Source organism: Arachis stenosperma, chromosome 2, assembly GCF_014773155.1.
Source record: "Arachis stenosperma cultivar V10309 chromosome 2, arast.V10309.gnm1.PFL2, whole genome shotgun sequence".
NCBI lineage: Eukaryota > Viridiplantae > Streptophyta > Magnoliopsida > Fabales > Fabaceae > Arachis > Arachis stenosperma.
The window spans coordinates 103,719,472-103,740,591 of NC_080378.1; the positions used below are offsets into that span (position 1 = coordinate 103,719,472).

The 21,120-nt window shown below is 35.3% G+C and overlaps 1 protein-coding gene and 1 pseudogene across 2 annotated transcripts; both read right to left on the reverse strand.

Annotated features, from left to right (window-relative positions):
• Positions 1-447: 447 nt before the first annotated feature.
• Positions 448-4,363, reverse strand: LOC130959378 (uncharacterized). 2 transcript variants are annotated; one of them, XM_057885290.1, is made up of 3 exons: positions 3,213-4,363; positions 2,273-2,373; positions 448-1,036 (listed from the first exon to the last, which is right to left on the reverse strand). In XM_057885290.1, the coding sequence occupies exons 1-2, from the start codon at positions 4,185-4,187 to the stop codon at positions 2,320-2,322; spliced, it is 1,029 nt and encodes a 342-aa protein (XP_057741273.1). In that variant the 5' UTR covers positions 4,188-4,363; the 3' UTR covers positions 448-1,036; positions 2,273-2,319. The 2 variants fall into 2 exon arrangements, with proteins under 2 accessions (XP_057741273.1, XP_057741274.1); XM_057885291.1 differs by having other exon boundaries at positions 448-1,087.
• Positions 4,364-14,185: 9,822 nt separating this feature from the next.
• Positions 14,186-19,791, reverse strand: LOC130963343 (uncharacterized; annotated as a pseudogene).
• Between the last annotated feature and the right edge of the window lie 1,329 nt (positions 19,792-21,120).

The following is a 21,120-nucleotide window of genomic DNA, read 5'->3' on the forward strand; positions in this document are numbered from 1 at the left end:
TTGGTCTATGTTGTAAATTTTGTAGTGGAATAAAATTTTGTTGTTATATATTTATGAGTATATATATGTATTATTTAATTTAATTTAACATATATTTTATATTTTAATATGTAATTTTAATAAACCATATCATTATTGTTTTAATTATTATCAAATATTGACCGAAAAAACAATTGAATTGGCTTACTAAAAATTTAAAGAAACTGGTATTGTAGAAGATAGTAAATAAATTTAAATATTAGTAAAATACGCGTCTTTTTCATTACTCATCAAAGACAATGTTTTGGAACCAACCCTAGGGAGGAATCCCAGCATTTTTAGTACTTGATCCAAGACTAGAGTACCTTATTTATAATCAAAGAGAATGCTATGATACATTGAATTTAGTGTGTGATGCACTAAGATAATTCAATTGTGTATATAGTGTATAGCTTAAGGACATAAAATTCGAACCATTATATTACCTTAGTACATAATGTAGTACATTTTGCTTATAATGAATGCTTAGCATATAGAGGGTGGGCATAATTACAGAACAGAAAACTCCAGAAGTTCACCATAGAATGATAATTTTGTAAACGTACCAAAATTAACTGAGTGCTTGTTGATTTCATTTCTTTCTTTTACAGTGATCTTTGTGCAAGCAACAAAGTAAAACTAACTATTAAAGCTGAAGTTTTAATATTCTATGAAGGGGGTAAAAGGAACCAAAAGCAAACAATACAAAATACAGTTGGCATGTCATTGCAGGAAGCAAATATGTGCCGCAAAAGCTTGGGAGAGCAAGCTTCAAAACTTTTCGAATTGAGGAAGACCAAAACCATTCAACCACCCTGCACGATTTACCGCCTTCTTCAGCTTTAAGAGTCACCATGAAGTAAAAAATACAAAATCTACAATAGCAGGACAGATTATATGATAGGCCTGCCAAAAGGTCCAAAAAGCCGGTCTCATGTTTCCAGTGATACCAGAAGAAACTGTTGCTTATCCAGGTCAGGTGTACAAGGCTGAAATCGTCGATTTGCTTAACCCTCCTCTGCTTTGTGCCACACAAAAAATAAGCTTGTTAACATGGATGATTGCCATGCTAGTGCGCCCCAGTCATATAATGCATGAAAACAAGTGGAACATGTAGTTAATATAAGCATGACATTAGTGAGTTTCAAGATGCTACTTGACATAAGTAATCCAACCAATATGCCAGAATAAGAGAAGATAATCAGATATATTTGCAAGAAATAGGCCACTATTATATACTGCTTAAATGCTTCATTAAACTCAAGGTCGTATTCAACACTAACATAGTTGACATTCAGAGGTTGATTGCATTAATAGTTTACTGTTAATTTTTATATCAAATTCTCAAAAAGAATCCTTCCTAAGCTACACAATTGGTCTGTAACTCAAATAACTTGTGTAACTCAATTGATAGCAAAAACCGGGAAAACACAACAAGAAAACAGAAAGGGGAGAGGATGATGAGATAAAAGTGCACGTCCTCAGGAAAATGCTTCTGTAAGGCTAAACTCAAATACAACATGAAATATGCATATTTCGGGTAGGACTATATAGCACAATACACATAGGCTTTCTGCTCTGCAATGTGGACCACCCTAAAACCAGAAAAGAACGTCTATCAAATATACAAGAATATGCACTAGTGCATCTACTACTAAGGAAAACATGAATAAGATCTCTTTCAGACCCAATAACAAGAAGCTGAAAGAATAGTATTTTTGTAGGTAGGAAGCTACTAAAAATTTTATACATGTTAAGGACATAATTTATATGTGAAATGATATAATTATAAATTTTACAGCAGTGACCAAAATTAAGTAATAAATGTCTTGACTCTTGATATAGAATGAGTGTGCTTGATTAAGAATCTAGGATATTACGACTATAGATCTGCACCAAACATCATCAGCTAACACCATGATGATGATGATGATGATGAGTAAAAGTATTTCTGTATTTCCATCTCCAAACTCACAAGGGCCATAACAAAATTGTGTCCCTAAAAGGCGATACAGTTAGCTAGCTCAACTTGAGCAAGAACCCGATGAGCTTTAGTAATATTACAATTCACTTTGATCAATATGCAGTTTTAATAATGCAAAGACGAGCTTATAAACAAATAATTGATATGACGAGATCTATTACCAAATCTGCTTTATTTTTATTGATAGCATGAGTTTTTTATTTAGAGAAAAAGGGGGGGGGGGGGGGGGGGGGGAAGGAACAGACAAATACAAGACATAAAAAAAATTACCTGAACTGAAATTAAAACGAAAGCATTGCCATCATTGATAATGATAGTTACTCTGAGGCGGCAGCTCTAATTTTTTGCCTCAACTTTCTATTATAATGTTCCTGTTCAAAGTTGATAAAAGAAAAAATGAACATAAGTTACTAGTTTCTATCAAGTTTATAACAGAAATTTTATAACCAAAGATCCTTAGTCTAAAAGAGAGGTAGCAGACACTCTTGCAGAAAGGTACAAAATCTTGCTCTATACCATTCAACTCATACCACTTTTGGCTATGCAGGCACCAATGTTTTCAACTCTGAAGGATACCTAAGCGGCTCAACGACAAGACAAAGCTGTTACTATATGCTATTTAACATTCAACACGGTAACATTATGACTCCAATTTGACAACATCCTGAATGTCAACAACTAAGGTGGGATAAACCAATACATCAAACCACATTTTATGCAAAGTTTCCCTTTAGAGTTTAGTCAATCAACAACACCTATGGTTTAGGGTTATGGATCAAACAGCAGTGTTGCTTCCTATTATAAAACAACAACGACCAAGAGAAGAAACATCACAATATCACATGCAACTCGTGCAATTTAAATCGCCACATTCTTATCAAGCTCACCACTAGCTAGGAACAGCTACACTAATCAAAGCATTACATCGCATTCCATCATAAAGAGAAATGATTTATTGTCCTAAACATCGAACTACTAATATTTCAGGACACTAAAAATAATAAAATATCTACATTTAAGAGAAATGATTTATCTCCATGATAGATCCTCTAAACATCCTTCTATGTTCTAACAAACGAGTGACGTATTTATTGTTTTCTAGATTCCAAGAGATTATAAGTATCTACTTTATACTTCACTTTTAAGATGTTATATGATTACTCAGTCATAAAGCAAAAATGATAATCCAAAAAAAGAAACACATTTTTACCTGCTCAAGAACCTTAGCATTACTCTGCTCCACCAACCTAGTCAGATTCTCAACCTTTGCAAGCATCTTCTCATACAAATCCTCCAAATTCGAAGTGTAACTCCTCGCCTCCGACCCCATCATCCTGCTCAACCTCCCAACCTCGAAACCCTCGGCGCAACCATCGAGCTCCCGCTGATCCTTCGCCTTCTCCTTCATCACACTCAATCTCTCATCTTCCTTGTCAACATTACCATCACGATCTTCATTCATGCTTGATATTCCCAAATCGCATTCCAACACCGGGAATGCCGCGTTAGGACTAAAGGAACCGTAATGCCCTCGAAACGCAGGCCCAATGTTGACGATATCGATCAGTTTCGGTTCGAATGAGGAGGAAGCGCGTAGCTGGTACGCGCGGTACTCGTGAGTGTGGATGTGGTCGTTGGAGAAAGGAGAAGACAAGAGGATGAAGATGCAAGGGGAGAAGGAGGAGGAGGAAGAAGAAGCAGTTGAAGAAGATGTGGAATTAGGGTTTGGTGAGTTCTGAATTTGGGAGGAGAATGCGGAGAGAGAAGAGAGGGATTGTGTGACGGAGAATTCGCGCATGGAGGGACGGAGTGGGGTTTTCCGGCGGGCGGAGAACCAACCTATCAGGTGGTGGTTGTTATGGTGGTGGTGGTTATTTAGGATGTTGCGGAGGGAGGGTTGTGTGACGGTGCCGGTGGAGTCGTAGAAGGTGGAGGTTGGGGAAGGGGAGGAGATGAAACCGGTGACGGTGGCGACGAGGGTGGCGGATGAGGTGGATTCATCGGAGGTAGTGGTGGCAGAGGAGGCGGTGGAGGGATCGTCGGAGAGGTTGAGAGGAGTGAGAAGGGTGACGTGGCCGAAGAGGAGGCCATCGAGGGAGGAAGGGGAAGTGGAGAAGCGCTGGATTAGAGATGCGAGTGTTGGGCCGGAGATTGCGATCTTTTGTAGCGGCGGCCGGTCGTCCATTTGTGGTGGGTGGCGGCCGAATACGGTGGGGAGAGAGAGAGAGAGAAAGAGAGAGAGATTGGATGATAGTGAGAGTGAAGTCTGCAACTGCGAGTCTTTTTTGCGTTTAAACTTGTTTTCTTCGGGTTGGCAATAATAAGTAGTCTAAGGGTGGCACACGGGGAGCCCCGCCCCGCCAAAAGGCCACCCTGGTCCGTTCTGCCCTTCCTAACGAGGGAGTCCTAAAATCTTACCTTATCCTACTTAACGGCAGGTCAGTAAATTGACGGACTAAATTTATCAAAATTTTTTTTATTATTATTAAATATTAAATAATATATATAATTTTTATTATTATTTTAATAAATTTATAATTTTTAAAAATATAAAAAATTATAATTTTTTAATTTATAAATATTAAAATTTTTAAAATTATAAATATATAATAAATATAATCATAAATTAAGTTTTTTGAAATAAAATAATAAAATTAATATTGTCAAACACATATAATTAAACATTTATATATTTAAAACCTAATCAATTAAACGTAAAACATAATTCAAAATACTAAATTAGAGCATCTTCAAAAAATGTTTTTAGCAAAATAAAGTGTTGGGCTCGTTAGAGAGGCCCGTCCCGCCCTACCAAATTCCGTAGTTTAAACAGTATGGGTTAGACAGACTTTCGAAGTGTGGCGGTCTCAATTTTTAATTCTGCTTATTTTTTTGTGGATTACGCAGGTCGACTCGGCGAATTTAAGCTTATTTACCACCCCTAAAAATTACAAAATAGCCGATTGCTCATTTTTATTATCTTATTTTATCTTTTTGAATGATAGAATATAATTATTAAGAGTATATTATCAAGATGTTTCAAAAAAATAAAATATTTTTATTTTAAAATTTCTTAATTTTATGTAAAGTGATTTTTAAAAAAAATTATTTGTGAATGACTAATTTTTTAAAAAAATAAAAAATAAAAATCATATTTTAATTGGATGTTTATATGCACTTTATAATAGTTATTCAAATATGGCCAAAAATTTTGGATTGAATGGATAAATTATTTTTTAAATATAAATTTTTTTATTATTTATAAAAATATTATACTCATTAGTTATTTATGTAGTATTTTTAAATAATTTCACATTTATTTGTCATTTATATCTTGAAGAATTATTTTTGTCATCAGAATAAATTTTTGAGTATAATTTTAATAATTTATCCTAATTACCTATTTATAATTTTTCTTTTTTTGGCTCCGATGTCACGGTAAATTTTAGAAGGTTAGGTTTAACAGTGTTTATATAGTTTTCTGGAGTGTTTGAGAATACTCTAGATGGTTCCGGAATGTTTTAGAATGTCCTAGAAGGTCCCGAAATATCCTAGAAGGTTTTAGAAGACTCTGGAAGGTCATAGAGTATTCTAGAAGAGTGTAGATGTATATATAAGTATAAAGAGTGGTATGGAATAATCTAGAAACATTTGGAAAGTTGTGGTAGGATATATATTTGTAAAGAAGATTCTGGATGATTAATCTGGACCGTTGATTAGATTTAATCTTAACCATCCATTGAGGAGGTGGAAGGCTATAAATAGGAGGTGAGAGTTCGTGTAAGGTGTGTGAATCATTTGTAACAAACACTTGAACAATAAAGTGTTCTTTCCACCAAGCTTCCTTTCTCTTGTGTTCTCTTGTGTTTTTAGCTTTCTTGCTAAGTATTGAGGGTTAGGCTGACTTGGTCTTAGCTTAAAAAGGTTGAGTAAGTCCGAGTGCCGGCACGGTAGCGTTGGAGTATGTCCAAGGCCGTGACAATTTGGTATCCAAGCAAGGTTCAAGACGGAGCACAAGTGGTTTGTGGGTATGGCTTCAAATATCACCATGGAGCATGTTGAGTCTCAAAGGGGAAGGGATACTATTCCTTCTCAATGGGGAGGCAAGAAGGGCCGTTCTTCAAGTGAGCCTAGAGGTAAGGACTCTAACTTCTTAGAAGAAAGAGTTTCTATGTTGGAAAATGTTCTATCCTCTATGGATGAGCGGTTCCAAAGGATAGAACATGACAAGGAGACCCTCGAGGCTCACGTGTTAGGAGAACTAGATGCTTTCAAAAAAAGCATGCTCCAAATCGAAGAGAAGCTTGAGAATTTCTTGAAGCTATTTGAGGAAGTTCGAGTTTGGTTCGAGGAGGCAAAATCTCGACCAACCATTATAAGGGAGACGACAAAGATTGATCTCCCAAAGCCAAAGGAGTTCAAGGGCGTGAGGGACGCTCGAGAGGTGGAGAACCTCCTATTGCAAATGGAGAGGTACTTTGAAGGCCAAGGGGTGGTTGAAGAAGCAATAAAGGTACGCACTGCAGCTCTCTATCTTTCTGATAATGCTACTTTGTGGTGGAGGAGAAAGTGCGTAGTTATGGAGAATGGTACTTGCAACATAACCACATGGGAAGATTTCAAAAGGGAGTTGAAAAGACAATTCTTCCTTGAGAATGTGGTTTATGAAGCAAGGAAGAAGTTGAGGGAGTTGAAGCACAACAGTACGATTAGCGACTACGTAAAGGAGTTCACTACTCTTACGCTTCAAATTCCTAACTTAGCATCAGAGGATGCATTGTTCTTCTTCATTGATGGACTCCAACCTTGGGCAAAGCTAGAACTACAAAGAAGGAATGTTAAGAATGTCGATGAGGCCATCGTGGTGGCCGAATCACTCACTGAGTATCATAGGGGAGACTCTAAACCCAAGTCTGCCTCCAAGCCTAGTTCTACTAAAGGTGGGAGAGACAAGGGGAAGAGTTTCTCAATCAAGAAGGAAGGAAAATACTCTTCAAAGAAAGAGTACGAGAAAAAGAAGAAGGCTTTCATGCCCAAAGGAGGATGCTTCGTGTGCAAGGGACTACACCAAATGAAGGACTGTCCCAAGTTAGGGACTCTGGCATCTATCGCCGAGGAACGAGAGGCCCAAACTCAAGTAACTGAGTGTATTGGATCCATCCAACACATAAATGCTGTGAAGGGCAAAGAGGCAAGTACTGCAGAAAAAAAAATGCTTGATGTATGTCAAAGCCTTTATCAATGAAAAACTTGTCATAGCTATGATCGACACTGGTGCTACACACAACTTCATCACGCCTGATGAAGCAAAGAGGCTTGGGTTGAAGATCACCGAAAAGAATGGCTGGTTCAAATCCGTGAACACCAAGGGTGAACCCCTTAAGGGAGTAGCAAAAGGGGTTGAGATGACTCTTGGTTCTTGGAAGGGCCTTGTAGATTTCTCTGTAGCACCCATGGATGATTTTAAAATAGTCATCGGACTCGATTTGCAAAGGAAGGCAAATATAATACATATGCCATACTACGACATAGTATGCATCATGGAGAAAGGGTCTCTATGCATGGTCCCTACAGTCTCTAAAGTTGGAGTACCACCAAGCATCCAATACTTGATCAAGTGGAAAGGACTCCCAATAACCGAAGCTAGCTGGGAAACTCGTGAAGATTTGTGATAATTCCAAGAACACCTACGCCCGCTATCATGAGCAGAACGCGATGAGGACGTCTGCACATTAGGTGGGGGAGAATGTCACGGTAAATTTTAGAAGGTTAGGTTTAACAGTGTTTATATAGTTTTCTGGAGTGTTTGAGAATACTCTAGATGGTTCCAAAACGTTCTAGAATGTTCTAGAAGGTCCTGGAATATCCTAGAAGGTTCTAGAAGACTCTGGAAGGTCATAGAGTAATTTAGAAGAGTGTAGATGTATATAAAAGTATAAAGAGTGGTATGAAATAATCTAGAAACATTTGGAAAGTTGTGGTAGGATAGATATTTGTAAAGAAGGTTCTGGATGATTAATTTGGATAGTTGATTAGATTTAATCTTAACCATCCATTGAGGAGGTGGATGGCCATAAATAGGAGGTGAGAGTTAGTGTAAGGTGTGTGAATCATTTGTAACAAACACTTGAGCAATAAAGTGTTCTTTCCACTAAGCTTCCTTTCTCTTGTGTTCTCTTGTGTTCTTAGCTTTCTTGCTAAGTATTGAGGGTTAGGCTGACTTGGTCTTAGCTCAAAAAGGTTGAGTAAGTCCGAGTGCCGACACGGTAGCGTTGAAGTGTGTCCAAGGCCGTGACACTGAGTATGGTTTGGATAATCCAATCCTAGTCATTATATATTACAATTACAACACTCATATATACTATATACTTACACATCTAATTTTAAGTAGCATTTATAAGCAAGAATTGATGTTGTTGATTCAGTATTGTGTTTAATAGTTAGAGAATAAAATTAAAATTTTAATCCGTTCAATACTTTGAGAAAGTAAAAACACAAAAGATTAAAATTTCTAAAGACAAAAATGAAATTTTAATAACATTTATTTTTAAAATTATCATAGTTCAACTTTTTAAATTCTAGATCTAATTTTACCTTTCTTTTTTCAACACATAACTTAGTCATCAGTCATGTACACTTTACATCAAACACAATATAAAGACTTAATTTAATCTGTTTTTCAGTTTCTATCCACGGTCTTATTCTCTCTTCCAAACATAACTGCAATTTGGTTCAATTTAAAAAAAAAAAAGTCATCCAATCCGAATACTTATTTTATGTGCGTTGCGGTTTAAATTGGATTAATTTTTTGAAAATTCGATCTGATCCGATCCGATCACAAGCGATTTTTATTGATTTGAATTTGTAATTTTTTAAATAAAAAATAATAACTTAATCTACAAAATTAATGCTGCGTGACATAGTATAAATATACATTACTAAAGTACTAATAATCCCATAAACATTAAAAAGTAACCTGTCTAACAATCTAATATAATAATAAAATATAAATTCCATAAACATTATAAAGTAACATGTTCATCATTCAAAAAGTCAACAAATCTTGATAAAATAATATTTTTTTAGCATAAAAACAAATCTCAACAACACAAAATTAAATAACATACAAGTCTTAATAAAAACATAACATAAAAAACTCCAAACTGAGAGGTAAAGCACTCATCACTAATCAAATTCATCACTAAACTCTTCTTCATCTATTAGTTGAAAAATTAGTTCAAATTTTATAATAAAATATAATCAAATAAATATTAGTTACTTAAACATATTATCAAGTAATAAAGGTAATCAATATATGTAGATAAAATAAAACGTACCTTTCTCAAATTTTTCAAATTCTTCAAAAGACTCCTCAAGGTCCATTGGCAATGAATTGGCTCGAAATCAATTTTACGCACAAATCAAAGTTTCAATAGTTTTTGAAGTAAGAGAACTCCTATATTGATCAAGCACTCTACTTCTAGTGCTAAAGGCAAATTCAAAAACAACCGTTGACACAAGTATAATTAGAATATCCCTTGCAATTTGACTAAGAACAAGATATTTGTAATTGTTAGAGCTCACTTTCCTCCAAGTTAAAATGTCAAAACTACTTGGATCAACTAGTTTCTTAAGGGATTCTATGAGATACAAATTCACTTCATTTGTGTTGAGACTCTCGCTTGTATATCATTTTTTCAAATATTGCTGTAAAGCGAACATCATCAAAGGCACTATCAATTATATCCACATCTTGACTGTGTTGTGCATATTGATGTGCTTGATCACTATTGAGAGCAACCCTATAGCTATTAAATAATTCATTAAATACTTCTTTCACTTTACCACATAAAAAATCAGCATCCTCATTCTCAAATAACCTTTGAAATTCCACTCAACGAGCTTAATCTTGTATCTAGGGTCAAGTACCACAGCAGCAAAAATCATCATATTCATGTTACTCAAATTACCCCAATATTTATCATGCTTAGCCTTTTTTTGTAGCAATACCCTTTAGTAATATGTTATTACTATCAACCTAAGTCTTTAAAGAACTAAATTGAACAAAAGTGATGAAAATATGAAGAAGATGTCACAAATATAGAATCCGAGACCTTTTTGGTTACATTGGAAAAAATTTTTAAAAACCCCATAAAGCATCTTGAATTATCCCAATCTTCATTCTTTGGAATGCCCCTTGCATCATTACAAACGCAGCATCCCTCTCACTTATTCTCTTAAAGGCATTTTGAAAATTTAAAATACTGTCAAACATTATGTAAGTAAAATTTCACTTAATGAGAACATCTAATTGCACACAAGAGCAGTCTTGAATCCTAACTTTTTTAATACAACTTTTAAACTTGTCCATGCAATTAGAAAAAGTACGGACATATCTAACAACATTTCTAATTTTGCTAATTGAAGAATGCATATCTTTCAAATCATTATTGACTAACAAATTTAAGATATGAACACAACACCTAATACGCAAATGTTCACCTTTTAAAGGATGTAAATTTTAATCATTCATTCTATCTTTCAAGTAACAAATGACAACATCATTTGAACTAGTATTATTAATTGTGAGCTAAAGACTCTACTTATTTCCTAATTTAAAAGACATTTTTCTATCTTTCTACCAATTGTTTCAACTTTATAATTCTTGATGAGGCAAAAGTTAAGAATTCTCTTTTACAACTTTCAATTTTAATCAATAAAATGTGTAATGAGACAAAGATAATTTAAATTTTGTATAGAAATCCAACAATCAATAGTCAAACACACATTTTAATTTAAGTTTATAAAGACACTCTTCAACTTATGTTTTTCATTCATGAACAAGTTCTAATAATCCCTAACAATTGAAATCCTACCTGAAATATGGAGTTTTGGCTGCAAAACACTTATAAAATAATGAAACTCCTTCCATTCGACAAATTTAAAAGACAACTTATCTATGATTATCATTTTAGCAAAGGCTTGTCTACATAAATCAGAATCAAATAATACAAATAATAAAATAATTACCCAGCCCATTTCCTTCTTTTTAAATTGCTACATAACAAGTGCTTTTTGTGTGAGATCAAGTGAATCTTTTGAAAATTTTTTACAATAACTCAACAAGTGATTTTTAAGATTGCTAGTATTATTTTTATGTGAATGAGCCGCATAATATGCTTCACACCACTTACATATAGCCCTAGGTTTGAGACCAATTTCATCTTTTTTAAAAATGCTCTCAAGTCCAAGATCTTGGTTTAACAGATTTTTTAGTGTTACCTGTATCTAGTTTCTCAGACTAATTAGGATTAGGTGACTCATCAGCAACATTTGCTTTGTCTCTCTTCCACTAAGATCTAGTTCCTTCATTATTCTGATCACTGCACGGTAGCAGCAATGGCAGCTGCATATGCATATGTGTCTGTGTCTGAGTTTATGGCTGCGACTGCGGTTGTGGTCGCGGTATCGACTCTGACTGTCTTAAAGATTTAACTGATTCAAAAATGAATGGAGTAGCACTGGTAAATTCTGGCTCACTGTTTTCAACATCATGTGATAACAAAGAATAGTTAATCAGTTTATGTTATTTTAATATTTTTCTCAATTAATCAACATATTGAATTGTTAGTTTGTTACCAACATTCACATTACAAAATAAAAATATTACCTCAAGATGTGAAGCTAACATTTTTTTCTTTCAAATTAGAAGCTAAAATCAATTGAACAAATATAAAATCTGCAAAAGATAAAAAAAACATAATTCAATCAACAAGAACAAAATACTCAATTTAATACAAAGTTTAACAAAATTTCATCAACAAGAACAAATTATCAAAAAATAATAAGAACAACACAAAATTTAACACAAGGTTTAACAAAAGCAAGAACAAATTCTTCCAAAAGAAAACAAAATTAACAAAAACAAATAAAAATTATACCGAAAAGAAGAGGCAGTAGCGGCATTACTGAGAAGAGGAGGTGACAAACGGCGTCACTGAGAAGAAGAGGCGACAGTAGCATCACTGAGAAGAGAAGGCGACAAAAGGTATCATTGAGAAGAGGAGGTGGCAGACAGCGTCAGCGTGTGACAGTGAGAGTGAGTGAGGTGTGAGATACAAATACAAGTGACTAAAAAGTGAAGAGAGGGGTTTCTTTAGGGGCAATTTACGTATATAAATTGAATGGACAAATTGTTTACCCAAATGCAACAATATAGATTTCATTACTTATGTGTCCTGAAACAAGTTTATGTAATCCGTAGAACTCTCCCACGTTTTACAAATTGTATATAAATCGTGGAAGGAATCAAACTATAGAAAAACCGTGGTTTCCTGCCACGGATTATGAAGAATGGAGCTTGAGCATATATATTTTTTATTCATAATTGAAATTTCATGTATTCCTCATTATACTTGCAATATTAATATGATTAACTATAATCTAAAAAAAATAGTATAAACATACAGTTTGAACATATATATTCTTTATCCATAATTGAAATTTCACATTTTTTATTTCTTATCTTTGTTTTATATTTTCTCTAACAATAATAATAATAATAATAATAATAATAATAATAATAATAATAATAATAATAATAATAATAATAATAATAATAATAATAATAATAATCTCCAAACAAATCACTATAATAAAAGTGCTAATAGCTCCCCTCTCTTATTTACTTTCATTTTACATTCCTAAAAATACCGCCAACAAACATGTAATCCTATATTTTTTACATTTAAGATATTATAACTAAGGAACATATATAACATGCACAAAATTTTGACACAAATTTATCACAGTTGATGTGTGATTGTCTCTTGTTCATAAACCGTTGTAGAGTCCAAAGGTTTTTGTTTAATGCGATCTCTTCGTAAACCGTGGGAGGATTTATGCTCAAGCTCCCTTTTTCATAATCCGTGGCAGAGAACCACGGTTTTCTATAGTTTGATTCTTTCATAAACCGTGGGAGACTTCCACGGTTTATACACAATTTGTAAAACGTGGGAGGATTCCACATATTACATAAACTTGTTTCAGGACACATAAGTAATGAAATCTGTATTGTTGCATTTGGATAAACAATTCGTCCATTCAATTTATATACGTAAATTTCCCTTTCTTTAGGTTAGGGTTTGTATAATTGTTTGGGGGAAAATGGAGTGTGTGCAGCGCTGTGATAAGGGAGTAAGCCAGTACAGTAACGAACTAAAGACTAAGGGTCTTATTATTATTATTATATATGCGGTTCGATTCTGTTTGGTTTGGTTGTACAAAGTGGAACCGCAAACTAAACAAACTGCAATAAAATCGATCCAAAATCCAAAAAAATCCAAAATTGAGTGGTTTGTTTCGATTTTCGATTTGGATCGTGCGATTTTGCGTTTTTTTTAGCAGTTTGGATCTGAACACCTTTAGTTCTTTCCATGCGTAGCGTTTGTTTTGAGGTACTGGGACGAAGACTGAAAAACTGGAACTCAGTATCATGTTTGTTGGTCCAAAGACTGGTACTAAAATTTTAGTCTCTGTCCTTAAAATTTTAGTATTTCAGTACTTCTAAAAAGTGGGGGCACAAGAGACTGAAATTTTTTAAGACAGAAACTGAAACTTTAATAATATTTTATACCTAAAATACCCCTATTTCAATGAATTAATTTCAACTTTATTCTTTATAATTCTTATTTCAATCTCTGTCTCCCAAACATAATACTGAAGCTTATTTCGGTCTTTGTCTCTCACTCACTATCTCTCTTCCAAATGCTACCAAAATGATGCCTTAGCAAAAAATTGTTACTCTAATCTCTTTAGAACAAAAAGAATCCGAATCATGTGGGCCCAAACAAGCATACAGATTTATCCTGACCTACTCGAGGCACGAGCTCCGCAATTCATACCCAACTTGACTTGTATGACAAGTAAGATCTTGTCAAGCACCACTTTATAAGCTGATCCACAACTCATCTACTACTGTAATATAGGATAACCCCCCAAAGACTAGAAGAGAAATAGCCCATTACTGTAAATAAAATAGCATAGGAGTGATGGCAAAGTCATCATATCTCTCTATAAATACTCCATCAAATTCAAGTATTTTTCAATCACAATTCACTTTTTTTTTTGGTGATTGAAATAAATTAAATAAAGAAAAACAAAACAAACAAAACAAGGAACTGCTTAAATAGAGAGGCAGTCCCGTTTAAGACTACTCTTAAACTCCTCCCAAGGTGAAAGAAGCTCCACATGCGAAAGTTGTAACTTCATCGTCATCTTTGCCATAGTATCTGCCACCGTGTTTGCATCTCTCATAATCAAACGAAAGTCAACACGCCAATTCCAATGCATGATATCTCTTATTTTGAGCACCAATGGATCAATAAACCCAAAACCATCTTGAGTAACAAGATTAAATGCTTCCACACAATCCGTCTCACAAATAACATCTCGTTGACCCACATCCCAAGCTAAGAGATATCCTCTCCAAATAGCAAACAATTCTCCTTGAAGAATACTATTACTCTCAATCATTCCCAAACACCCCCTTTGCCAACTCCCATTACAATCTCTAATAATACAAGCAAAACCAACACTATCACCCGAACCAAAATAACTAGCATCACAATTAATCTTAAAAGTACCAATGGATGGGGGATTCCAAAAACTATTTAGAGTAGAGGGAAGGGACATACGTTGTAATTCAAAAATATTCCTAAGCTCCTTTTCTGAAGTTAATGCCAAACAAATCACTTTTTCCGGAGGCCAAGTTTCATAGGGATTAAATATGTCATTATTCCTTGCTCGCCATATCCACCAAAGTCCCGAAAAGAACTTGAACGGATGCTCTCTGCTATGATACAAGAACCAGTTCTTCAAATCCAAAGGATGACAAGAAATATCCAATCTATGCCAGACAAGCTGAGCTTTTGGACAATCCCGAATACAATGTAAAACCGATTCCTGGCTAGAAAGACATCTTGGATACCTATCCGATGACGACATCCCTCTTCTAAAGCGAAAACTTGCAGTAGGAAGAGCCTCCTTAAGACACAACCAAGCCAAAAACTTATGATTTTCTGGAACAAGCTGACGCCAAAGCCAAAGCCAATTCTCCCGCTCCTCCCAACCAAACAGTTGCTTACACAACCACAAGTAACCATTGCGTGAGTTATAGACTTTGGCAGCAGACCCACTCCAATACCAACCCACTTCCGGACCTGCTTGTTCATCTGGATTGTAAGAGAGAATATTACCTTTCAGATTTTGAGATAAAGGAGAATAAAGAGTATCCAAATGCCACCTACCAACCGACCAAATATCCTGTATCCGGAGATTCGAATCAGAAATGTGAACATAATCCATCTCATTAGATAACCGTCCTTCTCTCTTCCAGCTAGAAAACCAAAAATTCTGGTTCAAATCTCCAATACACCAAGCAAACCCATCCTTCAACACTTCCCAAGCATTGCAAAGACACCTCCAAATGGGAGAGTCCTTGTTCTTAGAATAACTAAAACAGCCATATAGAGATGATCGGTACTTGGCATCCAACAATTGGACCTATAGCTTGTTTGGCTGCTGGAAAAAAGTCCAAACTAGCTTCCCAAGAAGAGCAATATTTACACAATAAGGATCTCTAATTCCCAAACCTCCATATTTTTTTGGAGTAACCAGTACCTTCCAACTAACAAGATTCAATCCTCTTCCATCAACTTGTCCTTTCCAAAGAAAATTCCTCATCATAGACTCCAATTTACTAATGATTCCTTTGGGAAAAATAGAGACCTGCATCTGGTACGTGGGAATAGCGGCGACAATAGAATTAACCAAGCAGAGTCTACCAGCCCGATTGAGTAAACTCCCTTTCCAGCTTGCTAGCCTACTCCGAATCTTATCCAGGACACCATTGAAAGCTGAACGAGTCACCCTAGAATGGCTAAGGGTAACTCCAAGATACTTGCCCAAGTCCTGGACAAATCTGATAGAGGATACCCCAGTGAAAACCTCTTTCCTTATTGCAGAGACATTCTTAGAGCAAAGCGCTTTAGACTTTTCCACATTAATCTTCATCCCAGATGCTTTGCAAAAAGTCTCTAAAACCAACATCACATTTTGCACTTGTCTCTTTGTAGCTTTACAGAATAGAAGCAAGTCATCCACAAACATTAAGTGGGATATTCTTGGTCCCCCTCTAGAAATAGCAACCGGCTCCCACAAGCCCAAATCAACCTGATGACTAATAAAGCATGCCAATCGCTCCATACACAACACAAAAAGATAGGGTGACATAGGGTCTCCTTGTCTAAGACCTCGGCTAGGAGGAAAGCCATTCAGACGACTCCCATTCCAAAGAATATATAAAGAAGAAGCAGTGACACAATTCATAATCAAATTAAGTGTAGGAATAGGAAAACCAAAGCTCTTAAGTGTATGAGCTAAAAACCTCCAGTCAATTCTGTCATAAGCTTTCTCCAGATCAATCTTAAAGGCCAATGTTCCTTTCTTTGATTTAGTCTTCTTCATAAAGTGGAGGACTTCTTGAGCAATAATGATGTTGTCAGGAGTTTCTCGTCCCGGAATAAATCTTCCTTGAAGCGGGCCAACAATCTCCGCAAGATGAGGACGAAGCCTATTAACAAGGACCTTCGTGATGATCTTGTAAACTACATTGCAGAGACTAATCGGCCTGAAATCTTTCATAGATACCGGTGATTCAACCTTTGGAATGAAAACCAGTAAAGTCTCCAACATTCTCGGATCAAGAGTAACACCGGAGAATGCCTGCTTAACCATCTTCCAAACATCAAGACCAATGATCTCCCAATATTCTTTGAAGAAGAAAGCTTGAAATCCATCAGGACCCGAAGCTTTAAAAGAGTTCATGTGAAAAACAGCTGTTCTGACTTCCTCCATAGTAACTGGTGCCGTAAGATTATTGCAAGCTTCCTTATTCAGAGAAGGAAGAGGCACATCACCAAGGCAACCCAAATCAACATCATCCAAATGACAGAATAAGCTTTTATAGAAAGACTCTGCTTCTTGACTCAGAACCTCTGGATCAGTTTCCCATACTCCATCCTTGAGAAAAAGGCCATGAATCTTATTATGCTTCCTTCGCGCAAGAGTTTGAATATGAAAGAATCTTGTATTCCTATCCCCGAACCCAACCCACTGCTCTCTGGACTTTTGGAACCATAGGAGCTCTTCTTGCACTAGAGTATTATTATAATCATCAAGCAACTGTTGCTCTTTCTGACGCAAATAAATACTATCCACCATTTCCAAACGCTTTTGTAAATAATTAATCTGCTGCTCTAATTCACATATCTTAACAAAAATGTTACCAAATACCTTCAATTTAAACTCTAGTGAATTCTTCTGTACTTCCGAAAGCTTGCCATGAATCCCTCTATTACCAGACCACCATGACTTGTTCACAATATTCCTATACCCAGGATGAGTAGCCCAAGCAGCAACAAATCGGAAAGGTCGATTCCCTTTAGGCTGAGGATGACCTTTACAACGCACCAGAATAGGGCAATGATCAGACTGAAGCATATTTAAAACTTCTGCATAAGCCTCTGGAAAGATAGATAACCAACTACTATTTATACAGACTCGATCAAGCTTTTTTGCCACGTCAACATAATTTTTCACCTTCCTGTACCAAGAAAATTGCCTCCCAATAGTCTTCAGATCAAACAAACCACTATCCCCTAATGAAGTAGCAAACATGTCTGCTCTTTGATGAGAAAATTGACAGCCTTTAGATTCATGAGAAAATTTGACTTCATTAAAATCACCAAGAACAATCCAAGGTCCTTGAAAAACCATGGATTGTGCAACAAGATAATCCCAAAGGAGAACCTTTTTCTTAAATTGAGGACTGCCATAAATACCACTACACCTCCAAATTAAATTATCAAAGTGAACCTCAACAGTAACACCCTGATCAAAAGCATCAGTGAACTTACAACAAACACCCTTCATAGAGGATAGAAACCAAATACCTCCCTTATGCCCCTCTGCTTCTACTATACCAACAGAGTGATACCCCAACCTTTCCCAAAATAATTTTAAATGCTGAAAAGGGGAGTGAGTTTCAACCACAATAAAGAAAACAGGTCTAAATTTCCTAACAAGTTTCTTACAATGCACCCGGGCTAACTTATTAGAAGCACCCCTAATATTTCAAACAATCATATTTAAACTATCCATAAATAATAGGGACAGAATAAATAAGAACATAAACTCTAAACAGAATCACCAACCTCAATAGGTGGTTTGTCCTGCGGTACTGGCACACTCTGATCCTTAATAATTGCCACCTTCGGACCTCTTGACACTGCACCTGCCATGCTTCCATCTACTAAAGTTTTCTCCGTTGTGCCACCATTTTTATCAACTGGCGAGTTTTGCAAGGAGGAAGGCCGATGACGCTTCCGTAGAGAAATTCCACGACGTGCAGAAGTTCTGCGCGATGGAGATGGCGCAATTTCATGTTTTTCTCTCTTCCCCATCCTAATGCCAATTGATTTACCTTCATCACCATGCAAAATGGGCCTTGGAATCCTTCTCGAACCAAACTTGTGTTGCTTTCCATCTGGGTCCTTCAAACCTGATGACTGGCCCATTGTGAATTTTTCCTTACGCAGCACTTGTTGCCAGCCCTCTTCATCATCCATGCATGCCTCATTAACATGACCATCAGGCACGTGAGGAGCCAATGATTCTATAACCACATCCTTCCCTTTAACAACTCCTAATTTCTCACACAAATTACGAGGATTCTCACCTAAATCACGAGCTTCTGAATCAGCCTCTTTTTGAATCTCATGATTGTTGTGTGGCACTAGTGTCGGGGATTCATTATTTTTTCCATCACCAAAGGAATTTCCGTTTCCTTCCAAGGACTCCTTCTCCATGCACAACAATTTATCATGCCCATACCGTGCACAAGTAGCACAAATCAACTGTAAACTCTCATACTCCACTTCATAAGTCACACCCTCCACTATAATATGTTTAATTACAGGCAACTCAAGATTAATTTGAACACAAGCTCGGGCATATTTTCCTCTTTCTGCAAGCTTAGTGGCCAAATCTACTTTCACCGGAATCCCTATTGCAGAAGCAATTCGCAGCATTGCTTGTTCCTGGTAGCACCAAATTGGAAGTTCCGAGACTCAAATCCATACCAGCGTTGATCCAAAGGATTTTTCGCATGGCCTAAAATCCACATCCCATGACTTTACTGCAACATAGTGACCGTCTATCAACCACGGGCCACCAAGAATGACTTTCTCACGATCTGCAGCAATATCAAATTTAACCAAAAAATATCCAAACCCCACGTCCAACAAATCAAACCCTCCTTTGATGCGCCATACTATCCGAAACTTATGTATGAGAGCCGTGTAGCCATAATGCTTATCCAGCACCTTGATCACGATGGCTTCCTTATAAGGTTCAGCCAGACAGCTCTTTGCCTCCTTGGTAAAATTGACACTTGGTGGACGAGAATCACCCTGCTTACCTGTGACCGTCGCGATACCATCCCCAGATAAAGACCCTACTAACGCAAAGGCCTTAGACTTTTCTGCACCAATAACTTTATCTCGAAAAGAGACATTGGATGGCTTTTCTAACCCATCTGGAGAAGAACCCTCCTTAACACCGGATACACACCCACCCACGCTCTCCCCCTTATCTCTTCCGATGGCATGACCATCTTCCTCACCGTGTTTCACCCTCAACTGCTCGCCCCCGCTCTCTCCTTCTCTCATTCTTTTTGAGTACGGAGTACGTACTCTTTCTCTGCTAGAATTTTTTCTTTAAATGTTGTATTTTTAATCACAATTCACTTAAATCTATTTAAAACTCTTTCTAACTTAAGTATTGAAGTCCTTATTGGTATCTCCCACCACCATTTAGGCGAGCACGTCGGACAGATCCACTTGACCATCAAACAAGTCAGAATCTTCACTCAAAAAAGTCTAGATCTTACATGTAAATTCATATCACATTGGTTTCAGGTATTAACTCAGAGCAACCACTTAAAAATTCTCATCTACTATTATTGCAAGACAAAGATTATTATCATTAACTAAGACCTTGCGTGCACTAATTTATAATTAAAAAAAATATTGAGAATTATATAACTCATCATCCTAACTTCAAAATAAAAAAGTTTTTTTTTTATCATTTTGATGTTTCTAAAAAGAAATATATATTTAAAGTTTTTATTCTTTGAAGTACTAAGAGGATAATTAGCAGAATAGATTAAAACTCTCGATCATTATTGGTTAGTTATTTTGTAAGAATGTTTATGTTACTTTCTCTTTTGTTTTTAAGTTTCTTTGTATAATTGTTGTAAAATGAAAAATATACAAATTAATAAGAAAAAATTGATAATAATGAAGTTAAATTTTGATACATAATAGTATAATAGTATAAAAATTTGTATACGTTCGTTCGATTAGATTTATATATTTAAATAATTTTTTAAGTAATAAATTTAAAAATTAATTATTTTTACGGATATAGTAATAGTTAATTAATTATTAGTATAAATTTTTTTATTATGATAATATTGAAAATTAAATTCTAATAAAAAATATACAAATGTAGTATACTTTAAATTTAATAAAATTTTGTCGTAAATTTATTCTTATATTAAAAATAAAATCTCTAAAATAACAGTAATATTATCAATTTAAGAATGATATAAAAAAAAGTTTAAACATATATTTTGGTTTTCTGTTACTTAGGAAGTTTAGTGAGGAACTACTTTCTTCATTTACGCTTGTGTAATGTCAATTTCCTTTGAAGTATATTTCTGCTTTCATGTGTTCATTTATTTTATTTTATGGGTAAAGTATATTTTTTATCCCTGAAGTTTGACAAAAATTTTGAAAATACCCTTAAGTTTTATTTTGTTTCAATTTTATCCCAAAAGTTTTCGATTTGCATCAAATATACCCCTAACGGCTAAATTTTCAAAAAATTTAGGACCAATCTAACAATAATGCATTAAAATTATGCTTGATTTACTTGTGTTGAGGGTTGTTCTTATGAAATTATTGTTGAATTGGCCTTAAATTTTTTAAAAATTA